Here is a 22,104-nt window from a genome sequence, read left to right as displayed (position 1 = left end):
ATGAGATCTCGTAGAACAAAGGTTCTTGGCTGTTGGTGTTCTTGTATACTCGGATCATTAGCTCTTAATTACATTAGAAATTACTAATGCTGAGTAATGTTACTAAGGGTGAAGGCTGGGCTTTAAAAAAGAATTCCTCCGCTTCCACATAGAAGAATCACTCTTGGAGAAAGTTCTTGAACTCTAGTTGCACTAAACTTTTTTTTTGGATTTGCTAGGTTTTCTGCCTGTACTTGTAGGTGACAGATATATTGGACAGAAAAATCCTGTGCTGTGCTTTGTACCGCAATGAATCAAGCGCAAAAAAGCGTCTCTGGGCCAAATGTCAGAAGTGGGTTAGTAATTCACTTGTTTTTATATTGGTAGAGATGTCAGGCAAGAGTAAAGTGTTTTTATTTGCTATTTTAAGGCAGAGGTAGCGGGCCCTATTGAATTAATCCCAAAGTTGGAACAAATCCGAGCCCTACAACAGCTTGGTAGCTGACAAACGGTGCAAGAACATAAGGGAAAAGGGTAAGCAAGAGAACAAATGAGACTCTTTTCTTTTCTTTTTTTTTAAATATAAATGTTTATGGAAATACTGCCAGGTTGCTTTTGCACTTGACCTAATGGATGTGGACAAAGACTTGTATTCCAGGGCACTGAGCAGGAAATGCTATTTGCAGACCCTTGCTGGAAGGAAGCAGAGCTGAGGGCCGCACGGTGTAACTGCTTTTTGATTTCTTCATGGATCGAGAAGCTGCTAATGCTGCTATTTTTAATTCAGCAGTCTAAGAGGATTCGGTAAACAAGCCTTTTGTATCCTCTGAAATAGAAAAGTCATCTGTGTAAACTGATTAGAAATGGAAGTGTGGCAGAGACGTTGCCTCTCCTGGATGGGTTGGAAGCAGAACGTGTGGAAGACGCTTTTATTTGCGGAGCAGATGTCCAGCATGAGTAGGTACAGGGAGTCAGTAATTTTTTTTACCTTGCATTTTGAGCTAGGTTTCCAAAAAAGCAAAGGAAGCTGTGTTTAAATAGATGCCAGCCTGCCTGTGAAGATGCAACTGATCCCTGCAAGTGTCTGTGCTTGAGCTATGTGCTGACCACAGAGAAGTGCAGGGCTGTGAAGCGATCCTGCGAGTCAGGCAGCTTCTTTTCCCACTATGGCTCTCAAGCAGGTGTATGTTTTGGGATAAATTCCTGTGTTTTTTTTTTTTTTTTTTCTAAAAGTCCATTTCTCAACAGATCTGAGGTGGCTGTAATGACACATAGGCTGGGACTTAGCTCATCAGTTTTAGGTGTCCAGAACATTACTTTGTACTTCTGATTTGGCTATTTTTAGGCATATTTAAGATCCCCCTGTAATCAGAGGGGGTCCGCTCATCAAGCTGATGGTGTCTGGAGAGCAATCTGCGTGGCCAGATTAACAGAGCGTCACCTGAAGTTTGAGACCAGTTGGAGCAGAAAGGAAGATCCTGCATGAATTTCAAGAGGAACTGCTAATTCCTGATTGCTGATGCAATCTGCAAAATGCTCTGCTTTTACAGTCTTTCCTGGGATATGTTCACTTCAGAAATTCTGGCAGGGAGAAGAAATGTTTTGGCTCTGGATCATGAAACGTTTTTAAAAGGAAGGGGTGAGGGGAGAGCGAAGAGGGAGGAGGCATGCTCCCTCTTGGTTTAACTTGGCTTGTGAAGCTCCCTTTGATATTACACCGTGCAGTACCATCTGTCAGTGTAAAATGCGTGGGTACGTCGTGATGTGGAGAGAAGAGAGAACTACTTGGGGAAAAAAGGCGATGAAAGAAACAACAAAAATACCCACAGCCTTCCCTGCCCTAATCTCTCCATCCCTTCACGCTGGAAGTCAAATGCAGTTTGGTTTCTGTTCCTCCCTCTAATATCTTTATCCCCTGTATCATCGATTCCCTCCTTCTGGTTTACTGATCCTGCATTGGCTTACCTCTTCTATTTCTAGTTCTTCTAGAAAAGTCATCAATTTAAATTTTGGAGGAAGAACCAGATGTCCAGAATAATTCTCTGGCTCAGATGGTCAGCTTTGCTCAATTTCCCTGATAAATGTTGCTTTTGCAGCTGTTGTTGTTACTGCAATTTTCCTGGAGTCCATCTTTGACTTCAGCTCATGCACATTTCTTGGCGGGGAGCAACAAAGCTGCTTATGCAGACCTATTCACTAATAACACACGTTCTGTGCTGACCTTCCTTTCCTAGAAGTCTGGGCTGGAAATAGAGGGCAGAAGAGGGAAGAGGCATCGATTGATACCTTTTTGAAGTGACATTATTGCATCTGTGATGGCTTCAGCAAGGTTTGTTGGTGGAAGCACGGTAACATTACTAAACAAAGCAGCTTATTCAGAAAGTGTGACCAAAAACATGTTCTTATATGGACTCCTAAACATGTTTTCCCCCCAGCAGTACTGCTGGGTATAATAAAACATGCTGCTTTCCTACACAAGCCTTGCTGGTCTTCTCTTAAGACCCTCTTAAAAGGTAAGGCTTTTCCCTAGCTTATCTTCCATTGAACCTCCTGGATATAGAGCTGGCTGCATGGTTTGCAAGTCTCTTCCTATCCACGTGCCCTGACAGTTTCTGTATTTAGAGGCTGCTTGGCTTTGGTGGAGGAGTGGATCATCTCGTGGCTTCTCCTTGTCTGAATGAAAGGCTTAAAAAGCCTCTTGGCAGCAGAGGGATCTCCATGGAGATACCTCTGTGGGACAGCCTTCAAGTATTGCAGAACTGCGTCTTTGCCCTCAGCCTGGCACCTTGAGCAGCTCTCCCTTGGGCAGGGCATGCAGTGTCCCTGCCCTCCGACCAGGATTGTGTGGGTAAGGTGAGCACAAGAGCAGAACACCCATAGGAAAACCGGGGAGCAGGGGGGGATGGCGTTCCTCACATCCCCGATTTCTTCAAAAGGATGAGGTATGCAACCTGTTTTCCTTTCCCAAAAGGGTAATGAGCGTGGGTGTGTGTGGCTGGCAGCGAGCTCCGTGTTTTGTCAGCGAGTTTGAGGTGTTTACAGTCTGTCATCCTCAAATCCCAGTTCTGTGTTTCTGGGATGTTTGAGATGAAAGATGCGCAAAGTCAAGCACGGTGCTCAGCACCTCACCTGTTCTAAGTCCCTGGTGCTGGTAGTACTTAGGTGATTGATCCCAGGTCTCCAAGCCAGTGCTCATTTTGCCCCAAGAATGGATGGAAAGGATCAACATCTAATTAAAAATGGGCAAATTTCAGCCGCTCCATTATTTTGTAGCTTCCAGCGCTTTTAAATTGCACTTTCTTTACCATGCTACAAAGAAGGCAAACCAGCTTCTCTGCAGCCTTTGGAGACGGCGTTTTCATTTCAGACATTTAGATGCTAAAACCAGCCTCGTCTGACACATTTCACCAGGGAAAGTCTTCACATCAGCCCAGCTTTCTAACGTTTCGAGATGAGGCTGCAGCTTGTTTTATGGATGCAGGCGAGCACGCTAGGAGTCTGGATTTTTTTTTTTTTGACCTTTCTTTCAAAGCATTTGCCTTATTTATATGTGAGGCAGGGTGTTGAAGGGTGTTATAGCTGAGTAGGTTACTTTAAGTAATCAGAAGAGCATCTGGAAACCTTTCTTTCTTCTAGTTCTGCAGCAACTTTTGTTTAATGGTAAGTAGTGTGTGCAGGTGAGCATCTGTAGCCTGCAGTCATGGCAGCAGGAGCTTCCAGCTGATGCAGCCCAGCTTTGCCCTGTGGCAGTTTCACACTTCCATTTAGGTATCAGAAGGGACAAAACACCGTATCTCCGAGCAGGCTGGCACACCAGGCAGGTGAAAGTTGACTGTGCTCTTTTTCCCTACTTAGTTTACCCTGAGGGCTGACACTTTCAAGAACATAGAGCGGTGAGTGAGGTTTTTCGAGATGAAGACACTTTGATTTTTTTTTTTTTCCTCTCTCTGTGCATCTAGGAGCATAGATGACATGTTCTGGCAGTGGAAGCCTGCTGGAACAAATGTGCTTCAAGTAGTTAGTCTTACGGCTGAAATATTTGAAAACTTAATGCTGGAGAAAATAGGTCCTGTCTTTCTGTTCTGTACAAATGCCTTCAGAGTTGAAGGAGGGGGAGTGTGAAAATCGCCTGCTTCCTCCTTACTGCCAGACCTGTGGAGAGGTGTCACCAGTTTAATTTAAACAAACCATTCTGGATCCTGTCCGCTAGTGCATGTAAGGAAAAAGCATTTTCTGACTTGCAGCTCAAATTTGCAAACTGAAAGTACCCTGGAGAGAGAAGGCATGGCTCTGAGAGGCCAGCAGAGCAGCGAATGGAAGGACATTTCCCGTTGCTCACCACGGAAAGTGGCTGACACTCTGGGCTTGATGGGTGTTATGGGGCTGCTCATCAGCATAGCATCACCCCCCTGCGTTAGCTCGTGGTCCAAACATCTTTGTGTTTGCGGTGTTGAAAGCATGATTTGAGGCTGGCCAACTCTTTAAGGAGAAAAGTCAGCTTTCTAGCCTCCTGCAAGCAGGCTGTCTCGTTGGGCGTGCTGGTGGTTATGGTGAGGGGACAGCCTGAACTGCGTTTCAGTTCTCTCACTCCTGTGGTTGGGGTTCAGCCCTCTCCTGGTTGGATTTATTACGAAGATACTGTTAATCAAAATGGTCAGTGGGTCTTGCTACTCAACCTCTTGAACCTTGTCTTTTCCCCCTTGAAGGTCATGGAGGCGGAACAAACCAAAACGAGAAGCGAACTGGTTCACAAGGAGACTGCAGCCAAGTACAACGCCGCCATGGGAAGGATGAAACAGCTGGAGAAGAAGCTGAAAAGAGCCATCAATAAATCCAAGTAGGTTTCATATTCCAAGATGAGCTTAATGATCAAGTCTGCTTGTAGGAGATGCTGATTCCGTGGGGTTTTTGAAACTTGTGAGTGTGTTGCCTTCTGTAAGACAATTGGTAGGAGAATATTTGTCCTTGCATTTGCTGTCATCCTCAGTGTCATTTTGAAGCACCTGACTTGATAGATTGGTGAATTAAGTGGGGTAAGAAAAGTTTCCTGGGCACGTCCTTAGTTGTGTTCTTGTGCATTGAACCCTTTCATGGCACGTGACTAGAGAAACAGGCATATGGGATTTCACATAGATGCTGCCTACGGAGCCGCAGAGCTCTGTGCGGGGATGTTTTGCAGTTTAGGATTTTTATTTTTATTTTTTTTTCAGTTCTTATTTTTAGTTAGGAAGGCAACCAGGCAAGTGACAGAAACCTGAAAGGTGTGAGACTGCATCAGAGTAGCATGCTGTACATCAGACTTGTTTACTTCCTAACGCTGCCGTAGCAAAGCTGTGTGAGAATTGTTCCTGGAGAAAGAAACAGACTTCAGAGAGCATAGCTAAACAGTGAATGTCACGAATAAACGTGTGTGCGTTTGATGAGCAGTTTTGCTCTGTTGCAGAGAAATAAAACAGCTTTTTGCTCAGAATCCATTTAAAATTTTGGCCCTGTTTACAACCAAATCTTAATCCTCTTTGTATTTCGCAGTCTTTCTTTATAGTTCCAGACTGTAGCTTGTCTAAACAATCTGCTTGCTGTGTTCAGCTTTTAATCCCTCTATCTAAAAATGATTTTTTCATGAAATTGGTCAACCAAAAGTCTATTTTGATTGGTGTTTGCTCAATTCAAGACAGGGTTAGCACTTCTCAAAGAAGATCCAGGCATGTTTGCTAAAACAGTATAGCAGTGTGCCTTCCTCGAATGAGTTGCATGCTGTTTGTCTGGCACTGCACAGGGACTGTGCAAAAATATCACCAGATCACGAAATGACAGTTTCTTGTAGATAAGAGCAATATCTGAGAAGAGGTTTGGCTACCAGGAGTTTCTTTCTTACAGTAAGATTTAAAATAAAGACCCCGGTGAGTTGTCAGCGGGCTCTTATATACCTTTTTATAATGGTTGTGGTGCTGAGCTTGATGCACCAATTGCCTCTTGTGTGATTTGTCTCCATTTCCTTGCTGAAACTACCCTTGTAGGGATGTTGTTGTGTTGTTTTCCTCAGAATAAGGAGATTTTCACTTGTGTGTGGAGGGATCCCAGTGTGTTCCCTTTGGTTTCACAGCAGGGCTGACAGCATGAGCCACCTAGGTAGGATGTTTTGGAGTTTCTCTCCAAAAAGGAGAAACGCCAATTATTGTAGCCTCACATTAAAATGGAAAATGTTGAATGGGGTGAGCAGGTGTGTTAAAATGGGTGTACTGAAGTCATGCTACCTAGCGATGTTGGAAGGGTGACCTGGCTCACAGCACTGCAAGTTTCACACAAAGGAAAGCTGAAACTGAGCAGAAAACATCAGTGGTGTCAAGTGGCTACATAAACTGGGACTTGAGGCTGTTGAATTTGGAGCTGCTTGTCTTGCAGAACGTTTTGGGATCACGTTGTCCAGCCTCTCTCTCCCTAAACCCCTGGGCAGACCTGGTGAAAGAATTGCTGCTTCCCCTGCAAGAAGTGATCTGTGTTTGCTCCACGCTTCGGTTTGAATTAAGATGCTTAAAGCATTACTGTTCTAAAGTAGGACCAGGACAGCCTGGAGGAAAATCATTTAGGTGATTTGCCCTGTCAAATCGATGTGTGGATGATTACTGGATTGCTTTGGTTTGGTTTTGCTTTTAATTTTGTTTCTGGGTCCTTGCTTGCGAGCTCTGAATGCGCACACAGCTGCGTATTAACATCCACCAGATCTATGGCTCAGCGCCACTGAGCTGTAGGACGATGAACTTGTCTGTGTTAGCCAGTTTTTGGAAGTCCCTTTCTGCTCCGGTAACTTGGGCAAAGTGCCTTTCACTCTTCTTGTGCTTTAAAAAATAGGAGCTATGAAATAACCTAACCACAGAGGAATGAGAACAGGTTATTTCGTGTATGACCGTGTATTGAATTCAACCCAAAAAAGCATATATGGATTGGAAAGCCAGAGTTTCAAGTTCTTGAGTCGTGGTGCACAGTCCACGATGCAGCTGCAGTAGGATTTACAGCCGAGGCAAGTGCTGTTTGCTCAGGGAAGTGCTATTTGCTCAGAAGAGGTTGCTGTTGGTTACAGACAGGATGTCTATGCCTGAAGCTGGACGTTGTGTTTAAACATTGCAGAATCTAGGCCTGAGGGAATTACGTTGTCAGCTCCAAACATTGGAATTTTGCTCTTTGGCTTTAGGTTAAAGACCCACAAGAAATAGATGTGTTGGGGAGGAAAAAAAATAGCTGAGAGCACCTGTAGGTGTTTTATCACCTACATAAGATAGGAATCCTCTCAGGATTACACTGAACCACAGCATAGCTCTGTTAGTGCTGTGAGGAGAGCAACTCCCACTCTAGTATTCTTGTCCTTTTGTCCCAGTGGTTGTAAACAAATGCTCTTTGTCTTTCCACAGACCTTATTTTGAACTCAAGGCGAAGTACTACGTCCAGCTAGAGGTACGTGCATCGTTCAGATCCACCTGAGCCTATTTCCTGCGTGTGGTAAATATTGAAAGTGCATACAGAGTGCTACAGGAACAACTGTGTTGCATGTCTGTACACGACCAATTCTATTCCAAACCCCTTATCTTCAACAATTTGCTACGCACATTTTAAAGATAAAAGACATTTTGTTTCCTCGTGTGCAGTAAAAGCGCTCCAACTCTGTTTGAGCCCTGCTGCTCATCTTCAGAGCTGAACAAAAACACTGTTTGACTGCCTTTGCTTCTCCTCTCTGGATTTCCCCCGCCCCGTGTTTCATGCACTGGGCTGCTGATAGTACTCAGACGTTACTCAGGGGTGAATTTCAGGTTCTGGAAGAAGTGGGATGTCAAGCCCATGGCCTGGGACATGGAGCTGGATGGGCTCCAGGGGGTGCCAGGCTTGTGAGGTGGAGCTGCATGCTGTGTGTCCACGTTGATCATGGCAAAAGCACGTCTAATACCTGTCTTCCTTGTTAGCAACTGAAGAAAACAGTGGATGACCTGCAGGCGAAACTCTCCCTGGCAAAGGGGGAGTATAAGACTGCCTTGAAAAACCTGGAGATGATCTCAGATGAGATTCATGAGAGGAGACGGTCCACTGCCATGGGGCCCCGAGGATGTGGTGTGGGTGCTGAAGGAAGCAATACCTCTGTGGAAGACCTGTCAGCAAGTAAACTGGAGTCAGACAGCGTCTCAAGTGAGTACAGAGCGCTCCTGTGCCTGGGAATATCCCGTGGGCACTGTAAGAAATGTCGAAATTGGTTGGCTGTTGTGGGACTGGTGAACTTACAGTACCAGTTACTGCAGGAGTTTGTATTCTTCAACAGCCAGTTGTCAAGGGGAAGGTGTATGAGCTGAACGTGTTTGGTTTGCTTTTGTCCTGGCTCTGGGTAGAAGTGGATAAGATTGATACTACATGTAGCCCCATTTTTTCTTCCCTCCTGGACACTTCCTCCCCTTCTTGGTGCAGAAAGTCCTTTTTTTTTTTTTTGCTACCCTGTCCCACCAATCCCAGTTTGATCTGCGTTTCAGCTCTATTTCTGCAGGGAAAAGTCGAAGTCAGGACTGCAGGAGTTCAAAATTTCACGACCCCAGAGCCCCCCCACCATGTACTTTGGAGCTGGGACCTTCCTGGCACAGCAAACAACTTTGGTGTCTGGGCCAGCTGGAGCGATGTGGTTTCAGCACGACTTCTGAATTCCCTGAAATCCTTAGGTTGTGTCCCCATAAGTGAGACAGGGATTGGCTCTTGGGATGCCCACAGGTGTGCCTTCAGCATGCAGAAGGCCTCCCCAGAGATGTAGGTGTAACAGAGTCAGGGTTTCCTTTCAGGGGCAGCGTGGTACAGGTGGAAGGACTCCAGGCTGTGTCCAGTGCCAGCATAAAACCAGGGTATGGCAGGGCAGGGCTAGCAGCCTGCTAGGCACAATAACCAAAATAGCCACGAAAGGTTAAGCTCTCATATTGCAACGTGGCAAGTTTCCACCGAGGCCCTTTTATATGTTTTACGTATGGTTTCTGTCTGCTGGAGTTAAATAAAGCAGCATCAGCAAGGATTTTCTGCCCTAGCAGATGCTCCTGTGGGGCACAGTAAGCTCAGATGGTAATAAATAAGCTGTAGTTACACTTCTGCTTGCTGTAGACTAGCTGGTGTCAGTGCTCCTGGCCAAGCAGAGGACTCCTGTAATGGGAAACATCTCTTTTACTCTACCTTTGCCTCCACCTTCTGCAGTTATCTGTTTTATCAACATGTAGGAAGCAGTACACAGCAAGTGACAAGAGAGGCCACGTTGCGGTCTTGGATTTGACGTCTAAAACAACAAAAACAACAAAATCCAAACCACAGCAAACTGTCTCTGAGAATAAAATGCCACGGAAGGGGGCTCAGGAAGGTGGAGAACGCTGGTCATCAGCTTTGTGCTTTTGAAGCCTTGTTGGTCAGTTCTGCAATGTGTAAATGCAGCCCTGCAATCTGAACGTGCGGCGGAAAGAGGCTGCATATCTCCGAAGTAACCCCATCTGCACCCTTTGTGTCTGAGGGGTGTGCAGGGATAACAGGGGGACTGCTTGGGAAGATTTCCTTTGCTCCTGCTCTTCTCTCGAGTTGGGTCTGAGCCTCTCTGACAGCAGGAGTGGTGAGGAGATGTAACTGAAAATAACCTCAGGGCATCTTAAATGTCTTGCTATTTCTGGGATTTCTTCAGGCCGGTGTGATTCCAGCACACGTTTTGAGGCTGATGCACATAAGAAACCTTCTGACCCCAGTGAGACTCCTGGAGTGCAGAAAGCCTTTGGTTTGCAGGTCCCCATCCCGCAGTGAGCCGAGACTGAAAAATGTTGTTTTTTTAGCAAAATCTGCACCCTGTATCTAGTACAAAACAGAGTTTTCATTAGTCAATTCCTCCTCCTGTTGCGAGCAGCTTAATCTAGTCGGTTTGGAGTTGCTTTGCTTTAGGTAGAGTCCAGGTAGGAGCAAACATGATCTGGGAGAATGATGCAGGTGAGGTTTGTTGTTGTTTTTTAATTTGTTGTTGTGTAGTGCTCCATCCAAAAAGAAATATTAAGAGCTTATGTTGGATTTTTAACTGCAAAAGTGGGAAGATAAGGTGAAGGCAGTCTGCCCCTAGAGCTATGTGCCTTCTAATTAGGGAGTAGGTTTGCTAATGAGAATGTTTCCTTCACTGTTGCAGTGGCTTCCGAAGTGTTTGAGGATGACAACGGCAGCAGCTTTGTATCCGAAGAAGACTCAGAAACTCAGTCGGTGTCCAGCTTCAGCTCCGGCCCCACGAGCCCCTGTGAGGTGCCCACTCAGTTTCCTCCCGCCACGCGACCTGGGAGCCTGGATCTGCCCAGCCCCGTCTCCCTCTCCGAGTTCGGGATGATCTTCCCCGTCCTCGGCCCCCGAAGCGAGTGCAGCGGCGCATCGTCCCCCGAATGTGAAGCCGAAAGAGGTACGCACAGCTGGATACGGCCTGGGCCGATGCTTTTCAGCTTTATAAAGGGAGCAGGAAAACCCTCTCAGCTCCCCTAGGCGTGTCGCAAGCTCGCTGAGCTCTGACCCTCTGGCTGCTTCCTTGGGGAAGGCAGTTCCTGAAGGCCCTGCATCCCAGTTAAGTGACACCTAAATGCTCTCACTGTTCTCCTGCTGGCTGCGCAGCTTCCCCAGGTTTGCCTCAGTGCAGCAGAGGGGCTCGAGGTTCCTCAGAAAATCAGTGAGCAGTGGGATTCTGATGGTACACTTATTTTAAGGAAAATCCGAGTTTAGTTTTTAATTCCTGTCCTGCTTGCTGAAATCCCTGCTTTTCAGAGGGGGGGAAAAAAATATCAAATAAGGTGTCAAAAGGAACCACCTGCAGGCTTTGCAAGCCCTTGCTGACTTATTCAGACTAGAGGATTACGGCTGCTCTTGTGTGCTCCAACCTAAACCTGTTCATGCTGTAACTTACTGATGCAGTGCACAAGATGAGCATGGCTTGGAAGGCCAACTCCAGTTTTAAGGCATCTTGCTCCTGCTCCTATATTTTTGCGTGCTTTGGCAAAGGAAGCTGCGGAGGGACCCGCTTGAGCCTTTAAGTTGCTCAGAATGAAATCGGGATTTAACATGGAGTTTAATCCTTTCTTTGCAGGGGATAGGGCAGAAGGGGCTGAGAACAAGACAAGCGACAGAGTGAACAAGAATAGGAGCAGCAACAGGAGCAGCTCCGCTGAGGGGCTGGCTTTGGATAACCGAATGAAGCAGCTCTCCCTTCAGTGCATGAAAATCAAAGAGGGAATATGCGCGGGCAGAAAAGCTGCCCAGATTGGCTGAGTCCTCCTTGTGCCCTGTCCTGGTTTAATGGGAGTATAAATATTTATACATGAACTTCTAAGTGTTTGAAGAACATTGTGCCAATAATATATGCCAAATCTTAAGCGTTTACTCTGAGAATTTGAAACTGCACTAAGAAGTCTAATGGATGTGGAGGGCTGAAGTTTTTATTCAGTAAATCCTTTGTAGGCCAGACAAGTTATCAAATGGTAAGCTGCGCCCCTATTTCACTGACTTTGTAAAATTGTTTTGTAGCAGCCTGGCTGAAGCAATAACTAGCAATGTTCCCGTGTAAATTCGTGCCAGTAGGGGGTCTGAAATTCAAGCCAGACGTTTGCAGAGAGCAGTTTGGCTTCAGTTTTGTAGAATGAAATGCTCTTTAGATACAGCGGATCTCTTGAGTATCAGTGGCATATTCTTTAAACATCTGTATTTGTCTGTATTATGCTGAAGCTGTAGAGATATTTTGTGTACAGGAAAGCTGCATGTGTGGGTCTAAAAGCCTTCACTCTTCCCTTGGTGCTCACAGAAAGGATAAAGATCAGTCGTGCCCTATAAAAACCGGCGTAAGAGACAGGAACGGGATGGTAATGCTCAGCAGCGATGGGCCCTTTCTAGCCACCTTCCTGAGTCTGGCAGGGACTCTGAGGGTGATCCAGTGACCAAAAGAGTTGATTGGCCCCTCGCCCTCCCCCTCCCCTGCGAAGTGAAGTATTATTTTTCAGCACTTTAAGTGTTATTGCTCGGAAATGGGAGTGATAGATGTTTTCGGGACAGTTCCGACAAGGGGTTCATCCTTCAAATATGCATGAAGAAAAAAAGAGTTGCCAGTGTAGATTGACAATGTGTTCTTAAATTGCTCCGTAGGTTGTACTGTGTGGGGTTTTATAACTGTTAAAAGGACTTGAGGTTTTAGTATGCCCTAGAGAAAAGTGTTCAATAAAACTAGAAAGGGCACGGGCATGTTTTGCCAGCAGCTGTTAGGCAGTAGTAGTGTCTGGTAATTATGCTAATAAGTGGTAGTAAAAAATCCTAGGACTCTTCAGTTTTGGTGGCTAAGCATTTCTGAAAGCACCATTTTATCTAAAATGTCCGTTTCTATTGTTAATTTGATGGGAATTTTAGTATTGCCCAAAGTATTTTCTATTCTATGTTTTTGCAGTCCTGTTGTATTTTGTCCTTGCCACAGCTTGTGTATCTATTCTCCAAGTTAATGTAAAATTCTTCACACTACAGTAAACATTTTTGTTTTCCACATTTCATTTCGAGTTTGTGCAAGCTAAGTGTATCTCAACCGAATCTTTTCCCACAGCAAGCTTAGTCTTTAAAGGATGTGCAGAACCACAGGTAAAGAACCCCGTTTCCATAAAAATTAGATTCTACACATTGTAGCTGTTAAACTCACAGTGGCAGTGAATATGAGCATTTACATGGTCCAAAGACCATTGGCAGCATTTCCCAGCCCAATACGTGGTTAGGAAAAAGAAGACTGGTTCCAGCTTCTGCTGTGAGCATTGCTTGGGGAAAAGCTGGGACTGCCAGCGTTAAATATGAGATGAAAAGCAGTAGCGCAGTGTCACACTATTGAATGTCTCACTTAAAATTTCATAACTAAGCTACTGCCTGTATTGCATACAGATAGAGAAACCAACGGAGGAACTTGAGGCTGAATATCTATTTTTGTACACCTGCCAGTCAACCTCTAATACACTTGAGTTTTTTTTCTAAGCTTCTTGCTATCAAATTTCCTCCCAGAGCCAAGTCTGACTGGAAACCCAAAGACCCTGCGCTTGTGTAATGAATAACCTTATGTTCAGCAGGATGCAAGAATGTTGCATGTGCTGCCTGGCGTATGTCATGGTGGGGTTCAGTTCCCAGCAGATGAAAGCCATTGATCAGAAGTGTGGCAGGGTGTGGGACCCAACCAACCCTTCCTGTTACACTGTGTTTCTCCAGTAATTATTCAAAGATCTTGCTACAGACGCCTTCTTCAGCAACCCCAATGCTCAGCAGGTAAACTACACTCGAATTGTGCAAGCAAACAGGCACAACAGCGTGTCTAATAAATTAATGGAAAACTCATTTTATTTGAAACTCCATAAAAGGCATAATTATAAATATGACAAACTTAAATGAACATACATCACTGTGGAGTACAGGCAAATGAACAAGCTTTCTCTGGTTACTGTTTGTAGGAATTCTTGATGTATTCTGAAGTGTAACATGATGGCAGCCACCTTTATGGGTATAAAAATAAGCCTCTGGTGTATCAAAGTATACGTGATCAGTGAGAATGTATAAAGCAAATTTTAATCTAGGAATTCTACTCTTTGGTATTATCACACAACTTCAATGTCACTTTTTTCACTAAGTGATAAAAACCTCTGTTATATGTACACAAACTTAATTCTAAGCAGCTGCTTGTTCAAACACCTTATAGTTCACATGGTCAAGTGCATAAAAATTACTGTACAAATAGTTTCATGAAACTTGCATCAGGAAACTAGGACTGAACCTCAGACTTGGGACAGATGACATAGTACATGGATGAATGATATCAAGTTTCTAACTCTTGGTAAGTATTTGAAAATTGATGGATTAGATTAATGAAGGACTAACCCCATTTCTTCCTAACAAAACAAACAGATGTGTGTGCATGGGGGGGGGGGCATCTCACCCTGAGCTATAAACAGCAGCATATGGTGTTGTGTATGGAGCTCTAAGGTAGGATTTAAAAAAACAAAACAAAAAAACTCAGAAAAGGTGTTTCAGCACATAAGCAAGGAGAACATCCAAACTTTTTAAAAGAGTATGTCCAGTTATCCCTCAGCACCAATGATATTATGATATTATTATATATTAATTAAAAAATCGTTTCTTTATAGTAGCCTAAGTAAATCAAAGAAATTATAAATCCTCTTAAAGCCCCTTACAACAACTGGCTTTCGTTGTCATTTAGCTGCAGCTTAGACAGTTTACAACTGTACAGTATGTGACAACTTAGCAATACAGTCTGCTTGTTGGTCAACTTTCTAAGGCTTTGTAGTTTAATGTTTAAAGGCTTTAAATGAATGTTTACAGGCAGAGAACACTTAATGGTCAAGAATTGCATGAGCGAGTAAAGTAACATGACCAATGTACCCTTGTTACAATCTAAGCTGTTGTGCAGCTATTTCAGTTTTTCCCCACACAGGCCTCACTCTTTTCTAGAAGTATTTTCTGTGCAGCATTTCCCAGCTTGACTCAGTCTAATATTGTCATTATAGATCAAAAATAACAACTGATGTAGGGGAAAGAAAAGCTTAACTTTCATCTTGAGCTGAGGCTGCACTAAAACTTAAGGAGCAGTTTAATCTCTGATTATTTTTCTAGATTTGCAGAAAAAAAAAAAGTGATAAAGTATGCATTTGACAGAAAATATCAGAAGTAATTGTGACTGATTTCCTAATAAAAAAGGCAAACAAATAATATTGTAGAAGTGATTTGCCACAACCAGAACTGGCAGAGACCAAACTTTACAAGAATAGCTTGTGTATTTCTTTTGAGATGCTCCACATGAATGTTTTGTCCTACCTGTGAAAGGAAATGTATGGTGATGGGATTCTACCAACTCTGCAGGTACAGTATTCGAACAGGACTTGTCTTAAAAAGGACAGTGATACTGAACTTAAATCCTGTGTATTTATGGGCCTAAACCCAATCCACTGACTGTACTGTGTACGTACAAACTGTTACTGTGTCTGGGTAGAGACAGCTTTGTCTAGTATTCCTTGCTTTTGCTTTAGTACAGCATGGAAGCTGAGCCTTACATGTGAATTTCATCCAACATAAGCTTTGGCACTAGCTTGTGCTTGGAGAGAGAAACAAAAAAGGGGAGGGGACAACTTCCTACAGAGCAGAAACAGACTACAAAAGAAAATCAGGTTTTACTGCAGACAAGTATATGAGCTTGATCTCAAACAGCAGAGGACATCCAAACACTTAGTTCTGGCATCTGCCTTGCATACGGTCAAGAATACACTGTTTAGACTTCATAACTACCTCTAACTTCATAGGTGTTAAAAATAGATGCAATATATTCTGGTTTAGCCTGTGCTAAGATTTATATTTTCCTCTATAAATCTGTGCTAAGTGAAATCTTAATTTTGTAGAGAGGAAGCAGTCCTTGGCACAACTGCCTACTCCCAAAAGCCAAAGATAACCATAAAGGAACTTGCTTTTTGCTCATCTTGTGCCCATGCAATTCCCTATGTTGGTTTATTGCAATAATCATCAGAAACTTCCCTGCAAAAGAAGGTAAATCAAACTATGACAAACTTGTCACAAAGCCCAGATAGGGTCTTTGAGAAAAGTGCAGTCTAAAGACATGTTTTCAGTGTCCTTTGAAAACTAGGCAGTTGTTAAAAAGCTGTCTGATGAAGGAGATGAAACAAAAAGGGACTTGTACTTTATGGAGAATGTAAATAGCAGACTTCCAGGAAAGTGACTTGAGGCCACAGGTATTTCTTGTTCTCCTGTACTGCATGCTTACTTTCCTAATGAACAAATCTTATTGTGTAGAGCACAGGTACTATTTAAGATACAGGTACTATTTAAGATATTATTTAAATAAGTAATACCTTTTTGGTCAAAAAAATGCCAGGTAAACCTGAATGGCACAGAACTTCCTATGGCTGTTTTAAAAGTACCCTCTCCTCCTTTCACATAGAGTTTTTTTTTTGTCATTTGTTTAAAAAAAAAAAAGTTAACCTTTAAATCCTTTTCGGATCTTTATATTTTTATATGTATCTTAAAAGCTAGAGATAGAGCAGATACAGTAGACTTTACTTTTTCTTTCCTCCCTTGGAGTAATTCCACTTCCACTATTTTCTTAAGAACTCGAACCTTATTTCTACTGATGGCATGGGTTAAGTGCTACCTTTATTCATCAGTTTCAATTTAAAAATGACCCTTCCTATACAGGCCAAGTACTTGGAAAGAAGTGCTTTATCCTTGTTATTTTTGTTAGGATGCTGATGGGAGGGAGTGAACTACCCCCTAGCACCAGTGAGACTACTTTAGTAGATACAGAGAATCTTACAGTGCACCTTCAGCTGAAAACATTTCACATCTAGTAAGTGAATGGCATGCTCTACTCTCTGTACGTGACTGTTGGTTAACTTTTGATTTTAGTGCTGATTGTGATCAGGCTAGGTTTTGCAGCTAGTAGGAAGAAAACCATACAGTACCTTGTGTTAGAATATGTATTAAAGTAATACTAATACAAAATAACAGCTCTTAAAGCACATGTCATATGGGTGAATCCATTGCTCCTCTTCTAGAAATAGCTGAAGCTGGAATCTTCCTTATCTTTTACTTCTATGTACACACTCTAGATAAGCTGAACATGTTAGAGGCAGCCTGGTTGACATGCTCAGCAGTAGTAAGTTCACATTTAAATGTGAGAGCTACTTCAGTGCTGAAAACATTCAAGACATTCAGTACAAATAGCAATCAATACATATTTGGTCCTGAGGCTGAATAAGCAGAATGCACAGTAACATTTTCTTAGATGTTTAGTTTTAAGAATGAAATCCTAAACCCATAGGCCCTATATTTCAGGAGAAGTGAATTTCAGTGTTAATTTTTCTCTTACATAAACCCACTATATTTTGATTTGAAACGTAGAAAAATTCCAGTAAATTATGTCCTGCCAGTTCATTTGAAAATAAACATTTTAGCCTGCTCACAGGCCTATTGAACAGTGCTCACTCTCATACCATAGCAGCAAAAACCACAGCTGTCTACCACAATTAATCAGCAAATGGGTGACTCCATGCTTTTGGCTATGACTTATGCATAAAATAAAATTGCGTTCTTTGTGTAGTAAGAGTTATTCACCTCTTCTCAGGCTGTAGGACAGGACAAAATGACTTCTTTTAAGAGTAGTGCACAAGTCTGTCTCCTTACTGGAGCTGTGATACTTTAAGAGGAGTAGTACTGTTGAAATCTAAGAAAAAAGGACCCTCTTGTTGAGGCAAGAATGTGGTGGGGATAATGTTGTAAACTCCAGCAGGTATGTTTTCCACTTCCAAGTAGCAAAATCCACACCTATGATAAAAGAAGTGACCCGTTATAAGATCTGAAGTGTTTCAGACTGCTAAGACTTCATTGAATGAACTATTATTACCTGTAGTCACCACTGCTCTTCTTCTGAAAGCCATAGGAACCGGGATCTCCTACTGTTGAGACTGTGACAAGTTCAAAGCCAACGCTGTATTGCCTGCAAGTAAAGTGACAGACATTTTAGTCATTTGGGTCACCAGGACTACCATAAGGAGAGCAATTTTTGTTAAAAAAACAAAACTCTATAGTACAGCTGGAACACATCTAAAAGTTTTGTAACATTTGTGACAGAACTGCTAATGAAAATGACCACAGCATGACTGCACAGTTTGGAGGAAGACACACACATCCATTTCAGAGCTGTACTCCATGGAAAATTACTGCTAGTTTTGTCTCTGCACCAAAACAGCCTTCAAGTGGTTAAGCTTGTGGTGACATATTTCTGTGCTGAGTGGCACAGATCCTGGGCTGTGATCTGATCACTGTCAGAGGAATGGGAATGTTGGTCATCTCAGCAGAACTTCTCATGTTGCGTTACAACTTGGGACAATTTGTCTGCTACATCTTAATACATGCAACAGGCACAGCTGGCCCTGTCATTCAGAGTGCCCAAGAACAAGCTAAAAATGCAGAAAATGCGTTCAGAAAAAGTAATGTTTCATTAGTGGAGCAGGAGAGCCACACCTTCATGGAAGCACATCTGTACTCATCTTCATTTCACAAGAGGAGTTTCCTCAAAAGGGGAGGAAAAAGATGTGCTGCTATTTTATAGTGTACAGCTTTGCGAAAAAAAAAAAAAAAAGACGGAAGAACCATCACAACACTTGACTGCATGTTAAGAGATACATTGCTATTTAGAAGCTCCGTATGCTGGCATTTTGAGGTAGAGAATGAATTTTGCTGTAGGAATTTGACCTGCATAACCTCAGCAGTCAGACTACCAGTTGTGAGAAAACATTATTTTTTTAAAAAAAGCATACTGACACTACTTTGTGTGCAAATGGGGCTGTGAGGGTCAAAAGCTTTGAGCTATGTTTTAAGTTAAACCTATTTTATGTTCTGCTGTCTCAAATCTCCCCTCCAACTCTCAGTCCTCTTAAGCCTTTCCAGGAATGGGCTGCAGTAGTTGATACAGGTATATTCTATCAGAGCAACAGCTGAGTGCCCATAAACTCATAAATACCACTTGCAATACCAGGGAGAAGCTTTTAATGTGAAAGATACTCCACAGGGCACTGACATCCATTTTTTCCTCCTGATCTGCAGGTCACAGAGTTAATGCACTTTCAGAGCTCAAGCTACTGCCCAGACCATTATTTAAGAACCCCTTAAGTTACTGTTTAGTATCCCGCATATTAGCTCCGCTATAAAAGAAAAGGAAGTATGACCATAAGATAATTATATGAGGAAACAAGTCCTTTGTACCCTCTTCCCTGCTCTGCAAGACCTAGCTCTGCTCAGACCCCAGAATTAAAACGAAAGAAGACTCCTGCCTTCCCTGTACATCAAGGATTTCCTTAGTAGCAAAAAATGGAAGTTTAAATTGCTACTGATGGCAAAGCTAGAAACAAATAGTATTATTTATCTGAGCTGCCTCCTGTATCTCATCTTCTGGGTTTTCAGGGTGCTTCCCGCCCTCTCCTTGGAAAATACTGACCACACTTGTCCATAGCACATGATACTCCCACTGTGTAGGTACATGCTTATTCTACAAACCTTGGTCCACGTAGTTCAATTAGTAATGGCCCACTCTTGTCCATCTGGAACTGATAAATGGGGTTATTTTTGTAGCTGTCTCTGAAGTTTCCACATCCTCCAGCACTGTGACCTTTCCATTGTCCATTAACCTAAAAAATGAGAAATACAGAAATGTTTATATCCTGAGGGTTTGTGTGTATAGAAAAGCAATATAAGACTAGAAAATCCTCTCAGTTCAGATGTCACTGATTGATGGACTCTGAATTTTTTTTAAGTGTAAGTGAAATGCAGAATGTGTTCGTATTCAGAAAGTTTCACTGCAGTCCTCCACCTACCTCACTCAAAGCCTTCAGTCCCTTGTAAAGGTAGGCTATTTCAGCTTATATTTAGTAACAGTACCCAGTGAATGTTTCTGACTATGAGCAATTGTATCTAAGGAAGAATCCGTCTTCCCATCTATCCTGTGTCTTCTTCAAGATTTTTTGTTGTGTTTAGTTTGTCGTGTTTTTGTTGTTGTGTTTCCCTCCTCTCCCAAAATCTCCTCTGTTGTACCAAATGAGAAGCACAAACAGCACAAGAGTTACAACACTGCCTGTGTTATAGCCTTGGCTTTTGAAATCACTCCTCCCACCACTGGTCCATTCACATCTCTGCACTCTGAGAAACAGCATTGCAGGGACAAGAAAGGTATCCGTGAGGACAGATTCCAAAGGGACAAAGAAATACAAGAAAAAGCATGCTGCTCAGACGTGGAGAAACAGGCCATCTGTTTGCGAGTTCCCCCTGCTAGTCATTAAAGTGAAAGCTTAGACTTGCAAGACATGCCAGGCATTCGCACAAATTTATGGCCGAGATACATTCCTTGGATGTTACTTCCCTCCCCTTTCCGTCAAACCAGCAGGGATCAAGATTTTTTTCTTGTGATTTAGTTTCTCTGCTCAGTGTCCAAAAACCAGCTCAGCTGGACTTTGCTCCAGGAGCCCCACTACAGCTAGGCTAGTGCCAGAGGTTGACCTCTCAATTTTAGTATGAGATATCTAACAGAGCTTTCTTTTGCTGGCAAACTGTGAATTAGTTATCTGCTTGTTTTTAACTGCAGTAACTACTAAACAAATACCAGGTAAGCATTGAAGAAAGGCAACTTGCTTTTTGTATGTAATGATACAGATAGAACATGCCTTTTGGTTGAAGGCTAGACACAGCTTCAAATAATTAACAGGTTTCCACATACTTAATTCTCTCTTTAAACATGTTACAACATCAAACAAATGACCTGCCTCAAACAGCTGTGTCACCTTCAGTGTGTTTTTGCCTTCTTAAGCCATTCTCCCAGCTCAGTTTTTAAGAGCTAGAAGTGACGATTTTCTGCATTGAGTGTTCACATTGTTCCCAGGAATCTCTCGAGCCACCTACTATTCTCCCAAACAAGCTAGATTCAAGGGGCTGTTACAAAACACTTTCCAAACTTAAGAGCCTAGCTGCAAGATGGTATGGTGCCTTGGCTACGTGAAGCAACATAATCCTCAACTTCAGGCACAAGCATCCTAGAAAATGGACCATTCCACTGTGGCTCAGCGCAGCCCCGTTTCTCTTTTCCTGAAGACATTGCTTCTTTGGACAGAAAACTTCTGTCTATATTAGGATTTCCCAGGGTATGTACACATCAAGTAGAGAGATGAAAGTTAACAGCTGGTAATTCATTCTTTCTTGAGGATGAAATTGCTAATACCAGGTATAGCTCTGAAAATAAACATCATCCTGTGATCGCCTATCTATATTTATACCTCAGCTGAACGCATAACTGCAGCTCATGTTAACATCTGAAATACTAACAGCAGCCAGCCCCCAAACCGCCTGGGCTTCTCGCTAGTTTTAGTCAAGTTTTTTGCTCTTGCCCCCGCTGCTCTACTCTTAGGGACCATTTCTATATGAAACGTACCATCCATACATCACCTTATTCCTATTTTGCAGTGCAAGTGCTTATCCCAGTGATTACAGACTTTCGAGATGCCTTAGCAAAATTGAAGACCAGTGAAGTATCATGATATTGCCATGCTAAGTCCATTTGTCACAGTCTTGGTATTGGTGCTTTTACTTTGCCATTGCTGATTTTGCCCCGTCATGCCAAGAATTTTTCAAGAAAACTTCTAACAAAGGAAAACGAGTGACATTCTTGGCTGAGTTTTTACTCTACAGTAGCACTGGCACAATCTGATCTCCACACAATAATTGCATATTAGGGTACAGGCTGTTACTCCAAAGGTCTGTCTATTCTACAAAGGTTTTGTAGTACTATCTGCACTGGTACAGCTGTAACACTACTACAAAGATGGAGTTTACGTACCAAATAGGATTTTTATGCCAATAAAAGTTAAGCAACTGTTCTTACAGAGTGGTGTGAACAGAGTGAGTCAACCACCCAAGGCTTTTATGTTGGTACGAACAATACCTAAAGAGCAGCTTTGGCATGTTATATATAACAAAAGTACAGGATTGGTGTTACGCTAGGTATGCTCAGATTACTTAGATTAAGCTTCAGTTGACCTCGCTAAGAAGTTTTGTTTGTGAGACAATAGCCTAAGCTGGCATGTCTGGGCATTAGCGTAAAAATGTATTTAGAAACCTTACATATCTCACATATGGAAAAGCCAAAACCAAATTATTATACAGCGACCCATAAAAGAAAATATTTCTTTACCCGTTTGGAAACGGTGTAAGGTGTAGGAATCTTGGAAAAGGTAAACTTGCACAAGGAATACACCTGTGTTGTAAAAGCAGAAGTTGGTTATGTATTCATCTGGCACTTTTCACATGAAATCATAACATACTAGAAAAGAAAAAAAAAGGAAAATTGCCTATACACACAGTTTTTAGATAGTTGTTCACTTTACATGTTTTAAAAAATCCCCACCAAGGAAATGCAGCTTTAATACTTGGGTAAGAAGGATGGAGGTCATTGGAGCCCATCTCTGCTCCGAAAAGATCTCAAGTAGTGGCTGACTGCCAAAGCAGGTGAGTCCTGTTCCTATCGCCCCAACT

General features: G+C 42.7%; 2 protein-coding genes across 4 annotated transcripts in view; one reads left to right on the top strand and one right to left on the bottom strand.

Annotated features, from left to right (window-relative positions):
* The window catches only part of SH3BP5 (SH3 domain binding protein 5), a 42,347-nt gene extending 29,823 nt beyond the window's left edge, over positions 1–12,524 (top strand). Inside the window, exons 5-9 of the mRNA XM_038173694.2 lie at positions 4,686–4,816; positions 7,386–7,428; positions 7,932–8,151; positions 10,145–10,405; positions 11,081–12,524. Of these exons, the coding sequence (XP_038029622.1) occupies positions 4,686–4,816; positions 7,386–7,428; positions 7,932–8,151; positions 10,145–10,405; positions 11,081–11,262 (837 nt within the window). The 3' untranslated portion in view covers positions 11,263–12,524. The remainder of the gene's footprint in view (positions 1–4,685; positions 4,817–7,385; positions 7,429–7,931; positions 8,152–10,144; positions 10,406–11,080) is intronic.
* An 805-nt stretch (positions 12,525–13,329) lies between these two features.
* CAPN7 (calpain 7) overlaps positions 13,330–22,104 on the bottom strand; it is a 31,335-nt gene continuing 22,560 nt past the window's right edge. For 2 of the 3 annotated variants that reach the window (XM_038173691.2, XM_038173692.2), the window contains 4 exons: positions 21,764–21,826; positions 19,084–19,214; positions 17,432–17,524; positions 13,330–17,352 (listed from right to left, as the gene is read on the bottom strand). In XM_038173691.2, coding sequence (XP_038029619.2) covers positions 17,208–17,352; positions 17,432–17,524; positions 19,084–19,214; positions 21,764–21,826 — 432 coding nt within the window. In that variant the 3' untranslated portion in view covers positions 13,330–17,207. The remainder of the gene's footprint in view (positions 17,353–17,431; positions 17,525–19,083; positions 19,215–21,763; positions 21,827–22,104) is intronic. The other variant, XM_038173693.2, reaches the window with a different exon arrangement.

Source organism: Anas platyrhynchos, chromosome 2 (assembly GCF_047663525.1).
Source record: "Anas platyrhynchos isolate ZD024472 breed Pekin duck chromosome 2, IASCAAS_PekinDuck_T2T, whole genome shotgun sequence".
In the NCBI taxonomy this organism is placed as follows: Eukaryota; Metazoa; Chordata; class Aves; order Anseriformes; family Anatidae; genus Anas; species Anas platyrhynchos.
The sequence above is the reverse complement of the archived record's forward strand: the minus strand, read 5'-3'. Positions and strand labels throughout refer to the sequence as shown.